The 15,669-nt window shown below is 36.6% G+C and overlaps 1 protein-coding gene across 8 annotated transcripts in view; it reads right to left on the reverse strand.

Moving 5' to 3' along the window:
- Positions 1-15,669, reverse strand: part of STAT4 (signal transducer and activator of transcription 4) — a 117,272-nt gene that overhangs the window by 46,065 nt on the left and 55,538 nt on the right. Inside the window, exon 1 of one of the 8 annotated variants that reach the window (XM_039234713.1) lies at positions 8,475-8,603. The exons of the other annotated variants lie outside the window; for them this stretch is intronic. Within the exon in view, the coding sequence (XP_039090644.1) occupies positions 8,475-8,498 (24 nt within the window). The 5' untranslated portion in view covers positions 8,499-8,603. Of the gene's footprint in view, positions 1-8,474; positions 8,604-15,669 lie in introns of those variants that run through there. 8 annotated transcript variants of the gene reach the window in all.

Consider the following 15,669-nt stretch of genomic DNA (forward strand, 5'->3'; position numbering starts at 1 on the left):
TGTGCAGACAGCTCAAGAGCCTGGAGACTGCCACGGATTCTGTCTCTCTTTCTCTCTCTCTGTCTGTCTCTCTCTCTTCTCCTCCCCCATTTACACTTTGTCTCTGTCTCTCTCTCAAAAATAACCATTAAGAAAATAATTTAAAAAAATTTTTTTAAAAAGCCGGAATACAAATGTTTATAGCAACCTTATTCAAATTATCAAAACTTGGAAACAACTGAGATGTCTTTTAAGAGGTGAATGGATAAACAAAAATGTGGTGTGTCTATACCATAGAATATTATTCAGTGATAAAATGAAATGAGCTATCAAGTTACACAAAGAGAAAACGTAAAGTTGTTGCTGAATGAAATAAGCCAGTATAAAAAGGCTAGGTATTATAGGGGAAAACTACGGAGACAGTAAAAGGATCAGTGTTTACTAGGAGTTGCGGGGGGAGGGAGGGAGGAATGAACAGGTGGAGCACAGGGGATTTTTCAGGGCAGTGAAACTTTTCTGTATGAGATTGTAATGGTGGCTACATGACATTATGTGTTTGTTAAAACCCACAGAACTGTGGAACACAAAGAATGAACCCTAAAGGAAACTACAGACTTTCTTTAATAGGAATGCATTACTGATTCATCAGTTGTAGCAAATGTGCCACACTGAATGCAAGATGCTAATGATAGGGAAACGCACTGGCAGGGGGAGGCAAGGCTAAGGGAGCAGATGGGAACTTTTTGTACTTTCCACTCCGTTTTTCTGTAAACTTAAGACTGCTCTGAAGAATCAAGTCTATTTTTTAAATTGTCTTATTGAAGTCACAGGTCTCACATATCCTTATGCTATTTCTCTTACTGGGAATGAACAAGGTAAAGGAATAGAGTGGCCTGCCTCTCTTGTTCAGTTAGCTTTATTTTTATTTATTTATTTATTCGTTTATTTATTCGTTTATTTATTTTTTGGGTTTACTTATTTATTTTGAGAAATGGGGAGGTACAGAGAGAAAATCCCAAGCAGACTCCCTGCTGTCAGTGCAGAGCCTGACTCTGGGCTTGATCCCACGAACCCCACTGTAAGATCATGACCTGAGCCGAAATCAAGAGTCAAAATCAAGAAATCAAGCCAAAACCAAGATGCTTACCAACTGAGTCACCTAGGCACTCCCTGTTTAGTCAGCTTTAAATCCTCTCATCACCACAAAGAATTTCTTGATAAAAGAAAAGTGAGGTACAGATTCTCCATGGGTGGAAATGATTAATGCCTTAATTCTATTTATGCTGATAATAATGCATCCATTTTAGAACACAGTAGCTTAAAATTAGCTGCAGGTATATATAGCTTGTCTTAGTTTTTTTTATATAAATGAAAAGAAAATATTTCTTAAAGGAATAAAATATGGCTTCTATAAATTCTGAGTATATTTCCTTCATGATGTTCTGTGTCGGTGAAGGGTCAACTTATCCTGGACAACGGGGCTCTGCGAAGCTGCTTGACAGCTCTCTAATAAACTGGGGGAAACTGGGTTTGTGACTGCTTGTGGCTGTGTGACCTTAGGCAAGTCACCTTTTAACCTTTATTACTTTGTCTTATTAGTCAGTTGCCACTCATCATAGTCATGGAGGAACAAGGCAGACATTTGAGAAAGAGTTTTGTAATTTGTAAAACACTCTATAAATATAGGGAGTTTTCTTTATTACCTCATGGGGGTGTTAGTGGAGTTGAAAGCTAACAAATGGTAAGTTACAGAAGATAAAAATCTTCCTATTAATAGGTTTCACAGAAATGAACAAAAAACTATTATAAAGGTAACGAAGACCGAGTTATGTTCTAGGAAATATATTTACATGAATATAAAACTCCAGAAAAAGGAAGACTGTATTTGGGGCTTTCAAAACATCAGACAGTAGGGACTTTCTTGCCGTTTCTTTAGGACTAACTTGTGCATGCATATAAACACTAAAAGCTGCTTTGAATTAAGAAAAAAATTAACCCACAAGCTAGTAATTAGAAATAATAATAATATAGTGCTTTCACCTGAGCATAATTCATATAATCTTTGGAAGAAAATAACTAATATTACACTTTCTATGCATAGAAAAAGCCCCGGAATGAACACCTCAAACTCTCATTAATGATTCTCCTTGGGGAAATGGGATTGGGGGCAATGATGGAAATTTAACTTTTACTCTAATTCTTTGGTATTAAAATTTTTTAAATAATTAAGCATGTGTTACTTTTATGGTTAAAATGAAACATGAAGTGATAAATTACACGTATATACTTCATATCAGATCCTTCTCTTTGCTTGATTTTGGAAAAGGTTTTTGTAAAAGATGAATGTTGGCTTTGAAACTTTGTCATTCCGGTGAAAAGAGGAAGAAAGAATTGGAGTCTAGTTAGATCATTTGGATGACTAAAAATTCACAGCCCTGTAATTAAGAGATAAATGAACTGCTTAATTCAGAATGACAGGAAGAACACAAGGTAAATGTTAACAAACTCTACTTACTATTTATATGTTTGAACATAACAGTAATAGAGCCTGCCACTTACTGAATACCTATTACATGCACGGTGCTTTATATGACTTGTTTTTTAATGTTGACAATAGCCTACGAGGTACATATTAGGAAGCCCAGGGCTTATATTATTTGTGAAAAGTCATGGAATGAGGAAGTTAGAGAGAAGAAACTCTTCAAATCTGAGTGTATTTTATTCTATAAACGATGACCTTTCTAAATCATTACTGTCTTTTAAAAAATGCACTCCTTCTTTAGTTAACCAAACCCTTTGAGCCACAGCTGCATTTAATTTTATTTTCCTTGGAAATAAGAATCGTTTCTTTGATAGATCTGTTTAAGGACTAACCATTCTTCATGGAACGTCAAGATAGCTACCGTGATGAAAACCAACCAACCAACAGAAAATGACCCTGTGTTTGGTTACAAGATTATTGAATCACTTCCTGAGACAACTGAGGTCTTACTAGCTGCAGCAGTTATACTTACTTTTGGTAGAGGCGAACTGCCGTGGACCCTGGGTGTCCCTGCATGATCTGGCTGGATATGACAAGAGTGCAATGTCCTGACCACTCTGCTATTCACCTCATTTTTCAAAGTTGTATTTGCAGCAGGCAACCTTACTGAGGGAAAGGCTCCCCTGCCACCCCCCAACCAAAGAGCAGGTTTGCTTTCTCTACCTATAAAAACAGTGAATTCCTCAAGTTCAATGTTCTTCTCCTGTAACACAATCCACTGAGCATGCAGACAACTATGATGGGTCTGCTGCATCACCCTGGCACCTGGGGCACATGGGAAACCAATGCAAATGGGCATGAAGCTCCGACTACTGCTTCTGTTGTGAGTAATAAAGTTATCTCTGATCCAGAGGCATGGCTTTTTCTAGAACCCATGAAACAATAACAAGCTCATTTGTTAGCTTGGAAGGAAGACAAAATTCCAGATCCTGCACATGTCTTGTGTTATAGAACTTAACACACAGCATTTCCTTTATTTATTTCTATCTCTGATTCCCCATTTAGACGGCATCTTTCAAAAGCAGACTTGGTCATCTTCCTGGCTAATCTTGAAATAGCTGTCACCTTATAGGTACTTCATAAATGCATGTTGAAGGCTCAAATGACAAGGTGGGTAAATTGCAGTAATTTCCTCCTGAGATACTAATAGGAAAGGCATATTATTCAATTTCTGTGTTGATAGAGGCTTCTGTCTTTAAATCCTTCTGGAGTTTTTATAAGTCACATGTCCCTAGTAGCCAGGAAGATGAAGCTAGAGTCTTGAGATTACTTGGGAGAGGACAGTAAAGTACTAAATACTCATGGAGATAGCAACTTTGTTTCTCAAAGGCCTGGGTCCTCACCTGGGTTGAACAGTATCATTGGTAGTGACGCTGCCTTGGGGAGACTTGAACCATGAAAGCAGTCCCCTGAGTGGGTTCGTTCGTACCCAAGCTGAGTCTCCAGCTTTCTGTATGGTGGGACATATCTTTTATTGATGGTAAAGGAATTGGATCCTTTGGTCACCCTTTTACCTCTATTCTTGTGATAACATAACAAGGAGACATCATTATCATAATAAAGAGTATTTAGACAAAAGTATAGATACAGGAAAATGGAGTATTAAATGTAAATCTTGGTAAAGAAGGTATACATATACCTGTCTTACTGATGATATAATTATATGTATAGTAAACAAACAAACAAACAAACAAGGGACTCTAATAAAAAATACTAGAAGGAATAAACAAGATGATATTTTTCCCCCCCACTGGGAATAACCATCTAGAACTGGACATGGGGAAAATGTTACAATCAGAATAATAAGAAAAATATTTTTTAAAGTAGGAATACATTTAACAAGAAAGGTGCAAGTAATATGCAAGTCATTGAACTAAGGCCATATTGAAGACTTTAAACAAGACCTGAGAAGGCATAAACTAAAAACATAACACAGAACAAATGTAACAGAGTTCTAGGATGTGACACACAGTATCATAAAAATTTCAATTGGCCCAAAATGAATACATATATTTAATGCAGTTGAAGTTAGACTCCTAAGAGTTGCTTCCAGAGGGTTTAGGTTGAAGGGAAGAGTCAATGATGTGCATATGAAAGAAATCCTGTACAACAGTTAAGAAATGACAAAGGTTAATTTTTCAGTGCTTAACATATGCCAGGGAATTTTCCAAGTGTTTCATGTTTTGCTTCATTTAATCTTCACAACAACTGTTCATGATAAGTACTATCATCCCAATTTGCAGATAGGTAAACTAAGATAAAGAGATGTTAAGTGACTTGAATCCAGAATTCAATTTGACACAAAAGTGTATGTTTCCAATCAGTTAACCACTAGGTCATTGTCTCCAAGTTGGGGGAGGAGGACTTGTCATACTAGATATCGACATACACTGTGACATGTTGTCTATTCCTAATTTATAAGTTTACATTATAATTGATAATATTGATATATAACTACTCAGCAGAGCATATGAAAGAGAATTATCATATGAGAAAGTTAACATAGAAAGCTGGTATTTCAGTTCAGTAGGATTAGTTAAAAAAAATCTTGCTGGTATACTTGTCCATCAATCCAGAATTTAAAATTAGATCTTCCTAAGAATTCTCTGCAGATGAAAGGCTTAATCTTTTTAAAATGTTCAAATAAAATTTAGGAAAACTTGTATAACTTAAGAGTTGGAAGACTTTTAGCCAATGGCAAGGTCCCCAGAAACTATATGAAAAGGGTGGATTTTTCACTATATTTAAATATTTTCTGTGTGGAAAAAGATATCATAAATCCAAAAGACATATTAGACTAAGGAAAATATCAATAACTCATGTGAAAGAGTTATGCACTATGAAAGATATTTTTAAAAATATTTAAAAATTTTTATTGAGGTATTATTAACAGTGTTACTTTCAGGTATACAGTACAGTGATTCATCAATTCTTTACATTACTCAGCGGTCATCATGATAGGGGTACTCTAATCCCCTTTATTTTAACTCCCCCATGCCTCCTCTTTGTCCACTACCAGTTTATTCTTTGTATTTAAGAATATGTTCTTTTTCTTTGCTTGTTTCTATTTTTCTTTGTTCATTTGTTTTGTTTCTTAAAGTCACATATGAGTAAAATCATACGGTAGTTGTCTTTCTTTGTCTGACTTAGTTCACTTAACATTACACCCTCTAGGTCCATCCATGTTCTTGCAAATGGCAAGAGCTCATTCATTTTTATGGATGAGTAATATTCCATTGTATGTATATATATATATATATATATAACACATCTTTATCCATCCATCTATGGATGGGCACTTGGGTTGTTTCCATATCTTGGTTATTATAAATAATGCTGCAATAAACATAGGGGTGCCTACATCTTTTAGAATTAGTATTTTCATTTTCTTTGGGTAAATGTCCAGTAGTGAAATTACTGGATTATATCACACTTATAGTTTTAATTTTTTGAGGAACCTCCTCACTGCTTTCCATCGTGGCTGCACCAAATAACATTCTCACCAACAGTGCACGAGGGTTCCTTTTTCTACACATCCTCACCAACAGTATGAGGTGATATCTCATTGTGGTTTTGATTTGTATTTCCCTGACAACTAGTTATGTTGAGCATCTTTTCTTGTGTTTATCGGCCATATGCATATTTTCTTTGGAAAAATGTCTATTCAGGTCCTCTGCCCACTTTTAAATTGGATTGTTTGTTTGTTTGGTGTTGAGTTCTGTAAGCTCTTCATCTATTTTGAATATTAATCCCTTATCAGGTTTATCATTTGCAAGTATCTTCTTCCATTCAGTAGGTTGCTTCCTTGGTGTTGAGTTCTGTAAGCTCTTCATCTATTTTGAATATTAATCCCTTATCAGATTTATCATTTGCAAGTATCTTCTTCCATTCAGTAGGTTGCTTCGTTGATGGTTTCCTTTGCTGTGCAAAAGATTTTTATTTTGATGTAATCTTAATAGTTCAGTTTTGCTTTTGTTTTCCCTGCCTCAGGAGACCTATCTAAAAAAATATTTCTACAGCTGATGTCAAAGGAATTACTGCCTATGTTCTCTTCTTGGAATTTTATTGTTTCAGGTCTCACATTTAGGTCTTTATTTTTATTTTTGTGTGTGGTGTAAGAAAGTGGTCCAGTTTCATTCTTTTGCGTGTAGCCATCCAGTTTTCCCAGCACCATTCATTGAAGAGACTATCTTTCCTGTACTCTGTGTTTTTGCCTCTTTTGTCATAGATCAATTGACCATACAAGCATGGGTTTATTTCTAATATATAAAGAATCCTTTTATATTGAAGAGAAATCCCAATAGGAGAAAGTAAATAGGAGATTGACAAAAGAGCACATTCTAATAACCAATAAATGTGAGAAAGGGTCCCAGCCTCAGTCAGAGAAAAGCAAATTTAAGATATAAAGAGAGAGATTGTTCCTCAACAATCAGGTAAGGAAGAATGAAAAGGAATGAAAATACATAGTGCTAATGGAGATATGAGGGAGAGAGTCCTCAGACACTTTAGTGATGAAGATGTACATTCTACAACTTATTTGGAAAGCAACCTGACACTATCTCCTAAAATTTAAAGTACTTATGCCTTTGACTAGTGAGCCCATTTCTAGGAATCGATCCCATAAAAATAAGAGCACTAACCCATAAGAATGTATGTACAAAGTTGTTTGTTACAACACTGTTTATGACAGAGAAAAGTTGGCAGGGTGAAGTGCTTGCCCACCTAGCAGGAATGGCATAATAAAGTGTGCCACATCCACTCCGTGGGCCATTTGCTACCATTAAATTTTAGAGATTTCTGCAATTGAAATTTGGAAAGCCGAAAAACGAGTAATAAAGCTTCATTTTTGTAAAAGACAAAATCTTGACTTCCCCATTTACAAAATTCCACAAGCACAGGTAATACATTGAAGGATAAATGGTACATTTTCCCATTTTATTTAAGTAGTCAGGTATAGGTACGGAAGAGTACACATCGGCTAACAATGATATCTTTGGGGTGATGGCATGGATAGAGATAAGCAGAAAAAGAAAAAGTTTACAATAAAAAAGCAGCATGTATAATACCTAATTTATGGTAAATTATATGAGTGTGTATGCAGTAAAAGCATGAAAAGACAGTGACCAGAATGTTCACGGTGGTTTTGTTATTTTGGTGGAATTTCAGGGGATTTTTAGTTTCTTTTTAGACTTTTCATGATTTGATTTTTACAAAGATTTGTATTATTAAGTAATTGGAAAAACATTTAAAAACCATTTTCATAACAAAGATTCCACTAGTAAAAACTTTTCTTTCATTAATTTACATATTGTGCAAAAATCAGAGAAGTAGAACTCCTAAAGCAAGAAATGGAAAAATTATTCCAATCTGAAGAAACAAAATCATTCTCTGAAGATTGTTGACATTTACAAAGCAACTGTCAAAGTGTCCCTGTACGTTTTCCATTGAACAAAAGTCTGAAATCTATTTTGAAGTGCAACAGAGGTATTAAATAAACTATCAAGCAACTGAGAGAAACAGAAACTGAAAAACTGATAATAGTTCATAAATAGTGGAAAGTGAGTGCCCAAAGGGCCCATCCCTCAACTGCAGCATGAAGCCCGGTCGTAGATTCAGTACTAAAACCATGATTCCTAATGTTGGTTTACAGATACCCAGGGTGACATTTTAGGCTGGCCTAAAGTGCAAATCACACAAACATACTTAAAGGATGTTTTTTTTTTCTCTCTAGGGTACCTCTAGAAAAGATGCTAACTAGGTAAAATTTGTCCCTCGGGTGATAGAGCCTTTGAAACTGACCAACTCTGGCTTCCCATGATTATTTCCACTTTCAGCTTCCCCCAACATGTATTATCTCATTCCCTAAGCTCCTTGCTCATTTAAAGCTAATTATATATTGTCCCCTCTTTCTCCTACTGTCTATCAAGCTGTATGGGTTTATATATTTTATTACCTCAGAGGCTGGATCACTTGACATGCTGAACCAGCAGCATTGAACATGGCCTTTGTGGAGACATGGTTTACCGAGAAGAATGCCCTGGAAAGTCCTCAGGATTTGGAGTCAGAAGTCAGGGTTTTACCCCAGCCCTGCCATTAACTATGACATTAAAAAAAAAAAAAAAAAAAAAAAAAAAAAAAAAAAAAAAAAAAAAAAAAAAAAAAAAAAAAAAAAAAAAAAAGCCATGTTACCTCTCTGAGCTTTGATTTCCTCCCGTATAAAATCTGTACCCTTTCTCTTCTACGTTGTGAGAATCAAGTGGGATATTTGTAAGATCATGGCCAATCATTAAACAAAGGTCAGTTATGTTTTTCTCTAATTGAAGAGGCGAAAATACCCTTTGAAGAAAATTTTAAAGGAAAAATAAGAAAATAAAATCACCCATAATCACAAGATCTGGAGATGACTGATGTTAATATTTTGATGTACCCATTTAGTTTCCTTTCTTTGTATATATATTTACATATGTTTACACACACCTTAAAAAATAAAATTCAGAGCACATGCTGTATATCATTATGTAACTGCTCTTCCATTTAACTGATAATTAAATTATAATGTTATTAAAACATTTACATCATTTTATAGCTGTTCGATGGTTACTCTAGCCCTGGCCTGATTTGTTTAATAAATTCTCCACTGTTGGCATTTAGAATATTTACAATTTTCACCATTAAAATGCTGTGATATATTGTTAAGCCAACTTCATTAAATTATAGTATTTAGATCCTGTTCATTTGTTTTTGCCTCCTTGATAGGTCAGAAACTAAGAAAGGTACGATAAAGTGTCCCACCACTACTCGATTTTTCTCATCCCTTCTTGTGTTTATTACAATTTTTACTTTATATGTTGATTCAGAATGATCTGTTGCATACTGCTCTGTGAATGGTATATGTCCATTTGAAATTGTTTCTTACAGTCATCATATTTATCCTGGTTATTGCTTTTGCGCTGGAATGTGACATTGTCTAACAACCTCATAACCATCATGAGGATTAAATGAGATGTTACATGTCCTTAGTGCTAAATGAATGTCAGCTATTGAAACTCATTTCTATTTTATGATGTAGTGACCGTGCCTTCGTTTTGTCTGCATTCGCCTAATATATCTTTGCCTTGCCTTTTACTTTTAACTTTTCTAGTACTTCATTTTAGGGGTTGCTTGTTAACAGCATGTTGCTGAATTTTGTTTTGATTCTAGGTGAGAATCTTTTTATTTTTATTTATTTTAAAATTTTTAATGTTTATTTTTGAGAGAGACAGAGACAGAACGTGAGTGGGGGAGGCGCAGAGAGCAAGGAAGACACAGAATCTGAAGCAGGCTCTAGGCTCTGAGGTGTCTGCATAGAGACGGACGTGGAGTTAGAACTAACAGACCATGAGGTCATGACCTGAGCTGAAGTTGGACGCTTAACCCCCTGAGCCACCCAGGGGCCTCGAAAATCCTTTTATCTTTAAAGACCGCTTAATCCACTTGCATTCGTGGCCACATTTAAATGCTTTTGTTTTACTTTGTCACCTGATTTTCTACTTCCTTTGCCTGTCTTTTCCTATACAGCCCATCGTTCTTTTCTTTCATCTTCTCCATTACTTGGAAGGTATCCATATAGTTTCATATGCTTCTAGCAATTACCTTTGAGTTTATCAAAAGTATTTTTGCATCTAGTGGTTCTCAGCTGTGTTTTCACCACAGCCACTCGGTGGATGACTTCACGCTAATCCACGCCGCTCTCCCTGCGGACTGCTGCACTGATGGCACGGCTGGGTGATGCACAGTCCCAGTTGTTCCATCTCTCTGTCATTTTCATTTGCACCAATCACAAGACACCGTGGTTGCATGGCATTGTGATTGAAACTTCACTGATAGTGTCTGGAGTGACAGGTAAGCTTTTGAAATTCCATTAAAGAGTAAGGAATGGGGGCGCCTGGGTGGCTTAGTCGGTTAAGGATCCGACTTTCGCTTAGGTCATGATCTCGCGGTTCGTGGGTTCGAGCCCCGCGTCGGGCTCTGTGCTGACTGCCAGCTCAGAGCCTGGAGCCTGTTTCAGTCTGTGACTCCCTCTCTCTCTGACCCTCCCCTCCTCACGCTGTCTCTCTCTCCCTCTCTCCTAGAAATAAATAAAAATATTTAAAAACAAAACAAAACAAAACAAAAGAGTAAGGAATGTAGTATACTTTCACTAACTCTCTCAACTCTACTCCAAATGGGTTTTTTTGACAACCCAGAAAAGGATTCTTTGAGAATACATTTTTGATTGTTATTTTTGTTCCATTTGTTTTGGTCTCTTCAATTCTATGTGTGTTGGCCCTTCTGCCTCTGATTTCCGTATACCATTTTCTTCCACTTCCCTACAGTGTGTGCTCAAGTGTGCCTGACACATCACCCATTTATTATATGTGGTATCAATTCTATCCTTTCCTGTGTCCAAGACAAATTTAATTCTACCCCAGTTTCTCTTTTTCCCTCCTCAGAAATCCTCCCTATCTTAGGTACCATCTCCTTCTTTTCATATAATGCTTTTGAATTTTTAATTTCAATCTTCTTGCCTCTATGAGTCTTTGAGATTCATAGTCTTAAAGCTTGGTTGCTCTCCAAAGAGACAGAGCAACTGTTAGTTAGTATAGTAGGAGGTGTCTGAAAAGGAAAGGTAAAAGCAGACCTGGTATTATTTTCAGGAAAAAGACCTGCTATACTCAGTGTTTTTTTTGTTTTTGTTTTTGTTTTTTTAAGGTCCATCGCAAGTTACATTGATAAAATAAAGATAAAAGACATATTTAAATCCCCATATAATAAATAAATTAATTAATAAAATTTATATAAAATATATATTTAAATCCCATCTAATAAATAGGGAGTTTTTTGGGCTTCATCACAAGTTCCATTGATAAAATATAATGACATATTCAAATCTGCATATAATAGATTTTAAAATGATTTTTAAAATCTAACACCATGATGTATAAGTAACTGAAATCCAGTTCTTCTCACTACCTCTTCTACCGCTACCATCCTTGTTTAGCTTGGCTAAACATGGAAGCCAGAGTAATCTCGTTAAAATCAAGCCATTCCTCTACCAAAGCCATCCAGTGGTTCTCATTTCAAAATCAAAGCTAAAGTCTTTATACCTTCCTAGCCAAGCCAAAGTCATGAGTGGATGGTACATACATCATATTCAAACTGACATGTTCTTTAAAAGAAAAAAGGATAGTTTGTATAGCTATGACTCCTTCTTCTAGTTGACCACAAATACATTGGATTATGTGAAACAACATTCTTTGTCCTCCAAATTATAACTCTAATCCACAGCCACAGAATAAAATATGTAAAAGTATATATAGGAAAAGTGTACATAGAAATACAAAAATCATCCCCAATTTTACCTACCAAAGTGAAGCATCATTAATATTTTCATGTCTTTCCTTCCAAATTTTTAAAATTATTTTTTAAATATATACAGTATGATATAAAATTGATATGGAAATTTGTAGTTCACTGTTTTCACTTAGTAAATAACACACCAGGATTATTTTTCCATGTCATTAAATAGTCTTCAAAAACACGGTGTTAAATAAATGTCCGCGACTCCATTACCTGCCTAGGCTCAATCTGTGGAAACAGTTCCCTCTTAGGGACATTGGGCTGTTCCTGATTTTTAAGTATAGTATTTAATGATCCTTGGTAGTAGACATGAACTGACAATAGACAATCCTAACTTCTGGAGTGGGATTGTGTTGGCATCAGCAGCGGGGGCTTGTGAGGGTCTGAGATAGGGGGTGGTATCCCTGGGCTTTCTGTGAAATGTGCATAAGAAAGAGCAGGAGAAACACCCTCAATCGGCTTTCTGTTACTAAGGAATTTGAAAAAAAATTTTTTTAATGTTTCATTTTTATTTTTGAGAGAGATAGAGAGAGACAGGGTGAGCAGGGGAGGGTCAGAGAGAGAGGGAGACACAGCACCTGAAGCAGTCTCCAGGCTGTAAGCTAGCTGTCAGCACAGAGCCCAATGCGGGGCTCAAAGCCACGAACCGTGAGATCATGACCTGAGCCAAAGCCGGACGTTCAACCGACTGAGCCCCCCATGCACCCTCTAAGGAATTTTGGTTGGGTCATTATAGCCTCAACAACTCATCAGTAACATTAGGAGTTGGAGTAAAAGGTGTTAGAATTCTAGCTCTCTTAATTTTTGTTTTGCTATCAATCTGTCTTAAGCCAAACATAATTAGCCATCCATCAGAACACAGATATTACAAAAGAACTTGTAACCCTTAGGGCCTCATTTGTGCTTTTGAGGTTTTGTTGGCAAATAAATCACTTGGTACTGGGAACTTTTCCAACTTGGCAGAGCAAAAGACAAATCAAAACACATGCCTAATTCTGTTTAAGTTTCACGGTTTAGTGGCTGCTTGGGAAAAAAACATTAAAATGTGTCCAATTCAAGAAACTTCCTGAAAAAAATGTGTATGAATCAACAAATCATTTTAGGCAAAGCAAATATACATCCTTTGGATCCAGAGCAAGATTGCCTTGCTGTGACACTCGTGCCTGTGGCCCGCATTTGTCTTGGGCTGGATTTCGTTAAGAATTGCATGGTATGTGGAAAATCTCATTCTCGTGTGGGAGCATTCCTGGAGTCCTTCAGGTGAAGAAGACAGAGAAAAGCCGCACAAGGATGCTGCTGTCTGCGAAAGTGACATGTTCAGGGGATGGTGACACACCTAGAGCATCAGTCAGGTGATACTCAAGTTGACATTCATAACTGTATTTATTGAATTCAAATATTTCTATACATTTAACCTCCGCAGTAGAAACCTATGATTTTGCAAAATAAATACAGGGTTTTGCTTTGTTTTGTTTTGTTTTGATATAGTGTCCAGGGAGGTCAGTAAGATAAAAAAATGTTTAAAAGCTTCAGAGATTCACCTACTTGTTCTTTGAGCTCTTTGGTGTGATAGTTGTCCGTTTATCCCCAGGGTTAAACCTGGTGAGTTGACCTCAGTATGTGCCGGAAACCTGTTAAGGGGCCAAAACCCACCAAATCATCCTTATTTCTTCTTTATAAGTGTCCTGACCGTTAGTAATCTTCTTTATTTCCTAATTTTCAAAAAATATTTATTTTTGAGAGAGGGACAGAGTGTCAGCAGGGGAGGGGCAGAGAGAGAGGAAGACACAGAATCTGAAGCAGGCTCCAGGCTCCCAGCTGTCAGCACAGAGCCTGATGTGAGGCTCGAACCCACAAATCGTAAAATCATGTCCTGAGCCGAAGTCGAACACAACGCTTAACTGACTGAGCCTCCCAGATGCCCCTGCCTGTTACTAATCTTAAAGAAACATGTCATTTATGCTCAGTTCTAGAACTGTTTGTTTATTATACCATAATGTTTATTAAATAATACTTACTGAGGGCTTCCTCAGTGCCAGGCACCATGCTTTTATGAATTTTGTTGTCTAGCTCTCTAACAGCTCAGTGGTAAGGGCACAGCACTATCGCTCTCTCCATTTGATGGCGAAGATAAGGAAGCAAAGAGCAGAGGGAGTAAGTCACTTGTCAAAAGCCACTTAGCTAGTAAACCAGAGCCAGGATGCAACCTAGATACATTGATTCATGCACACATGTGCACTTAAACATTAGGTATTATTATTATTATTATTTTTAGAGAGAAAGTGAGGGGGGATGAGGGGCAGAGGGAGACAGAGAGAATCATGCAGGTTCCACACTCAGTGCGCAGCCTGACACAGGACTCAATCCCACTCCCTGGGATCATGACCTGAGCTGAAATCAAGAGTTGGACACTCAACCAACTGAGCCACCCAAGAGCCCCTTATGTTATTACTTTTAAATTCAAGGGGCGCCTGGGTGGTTCAGTCAGTTAAGCCTCCGACTTCAGCCCAGGTCATGATCTCACGGTTCATGGGTTCAAGCCCCGCATCGGGGCTAGCTCAGTGCTAGCTCAGAGCCTGGAGCCTGCTTCAGATTCTGTCTCTCTCTCTCTCTCTCAGAAATAAATAAAACATTAAAAATTTTTTAAAAATAAATTCTGTTCCCACATTTTGGTTTTGATGTGATATTTTTCCTTAAGGTCATTGTGTGTGGCTTCAGTTTACCCAGCCTCAGTGGAACTATTCAAGACATGATTTACTTTTCTTTCTTCCTTTCTTTTTCTTTCTTTCTTTCTTTCTTTCTTTCTTTCTTTCTTTCTTTCTTTTCTTTCTTTCTTTCTTTCTTTCTTTCTTTCTTTCTTTGGTTTGTTTTTTGTTTTTAAGTGGTTCTCATCCAGATTATTACCACCCTTCCTGATGTTCTAATGTAGGGTCACAGGAAGAGAATCACAATGACATCTCTGGTTTTTCAGCAAGTATTTATTATGTGGGGAAGTCCCCCAAATTTCTGCAGGCTGAAGAGCCCCAATTTCTATAGAATGTTTCTTTGTTAATGATCATATTTTACAAAAATTGGTAATTTCCATGTTCTCTGAAGACTGTGTTTATAATTTATGAAGCGTGCCAAAGATGAAATAAAGAGATTACTCATTGTTTAACTTATATAAACATAAAAAATCAAGGACCTTATTTAGAAAGAAGTAGAACACATGACTGTCAAGTAATAATACAGTATTGTTCTAGATGAATATCCTTTTGGAAACATACTTTTTCACCTACACACAGTGATACTTTGAAAACAGGTTCAGAAACTCATTTTGGAGCGTTAGGACAGGTAAGTCAAATATGAAATGAGGAGGAGGGGGTTGTGGAGGTGGTAGAGGGACAGGCAAAATATTGCTTATTTCACTTCAATTCATGCATGCATGTTATATAAAGTTAAGCAGATAAATTTTTTTCTTACTTAAAAAAGGAAATCTTCTGGTCAGCATCAGCAAAATAGGGGTGATGAATAGATTAGAGGGAGAGAAAACAAGTCTGTGCCCTGGGACCTTGATTCTGTGGTCAGACCGACAGGTTTAAACCAGCAGAAAGGTCACAGCCAAAGCAAGCGCTGTTCACTGATGGAACTCCCCTAAAATTCTAAAAACACTGGGTAGCTGCCCTTAAAAAATTTGATAGAGATTCACTAACAAAATCATTTTTCTTAATTGAATTTTCCATGTATACTAAACTATGTGGAAAAATAAAACTGCATGCATGACAAATCTC

This window comes from Hyaena hyaena, unplaced genomic scaffold (genome assembly GCF_003009895.1).
Source record: "Hyaena hyaena isolate Hyena2069 unplaced genomic scaffold, ASM300989v1 scaffold_92, whole genome shotgun sequence".
Classification (NCBI taxonomy): Eukaryota; Metazoa; Chordata; class Mammalia; order Carnivora; family Hyaenidae; genus Hyaena; species Hyaena hyaena.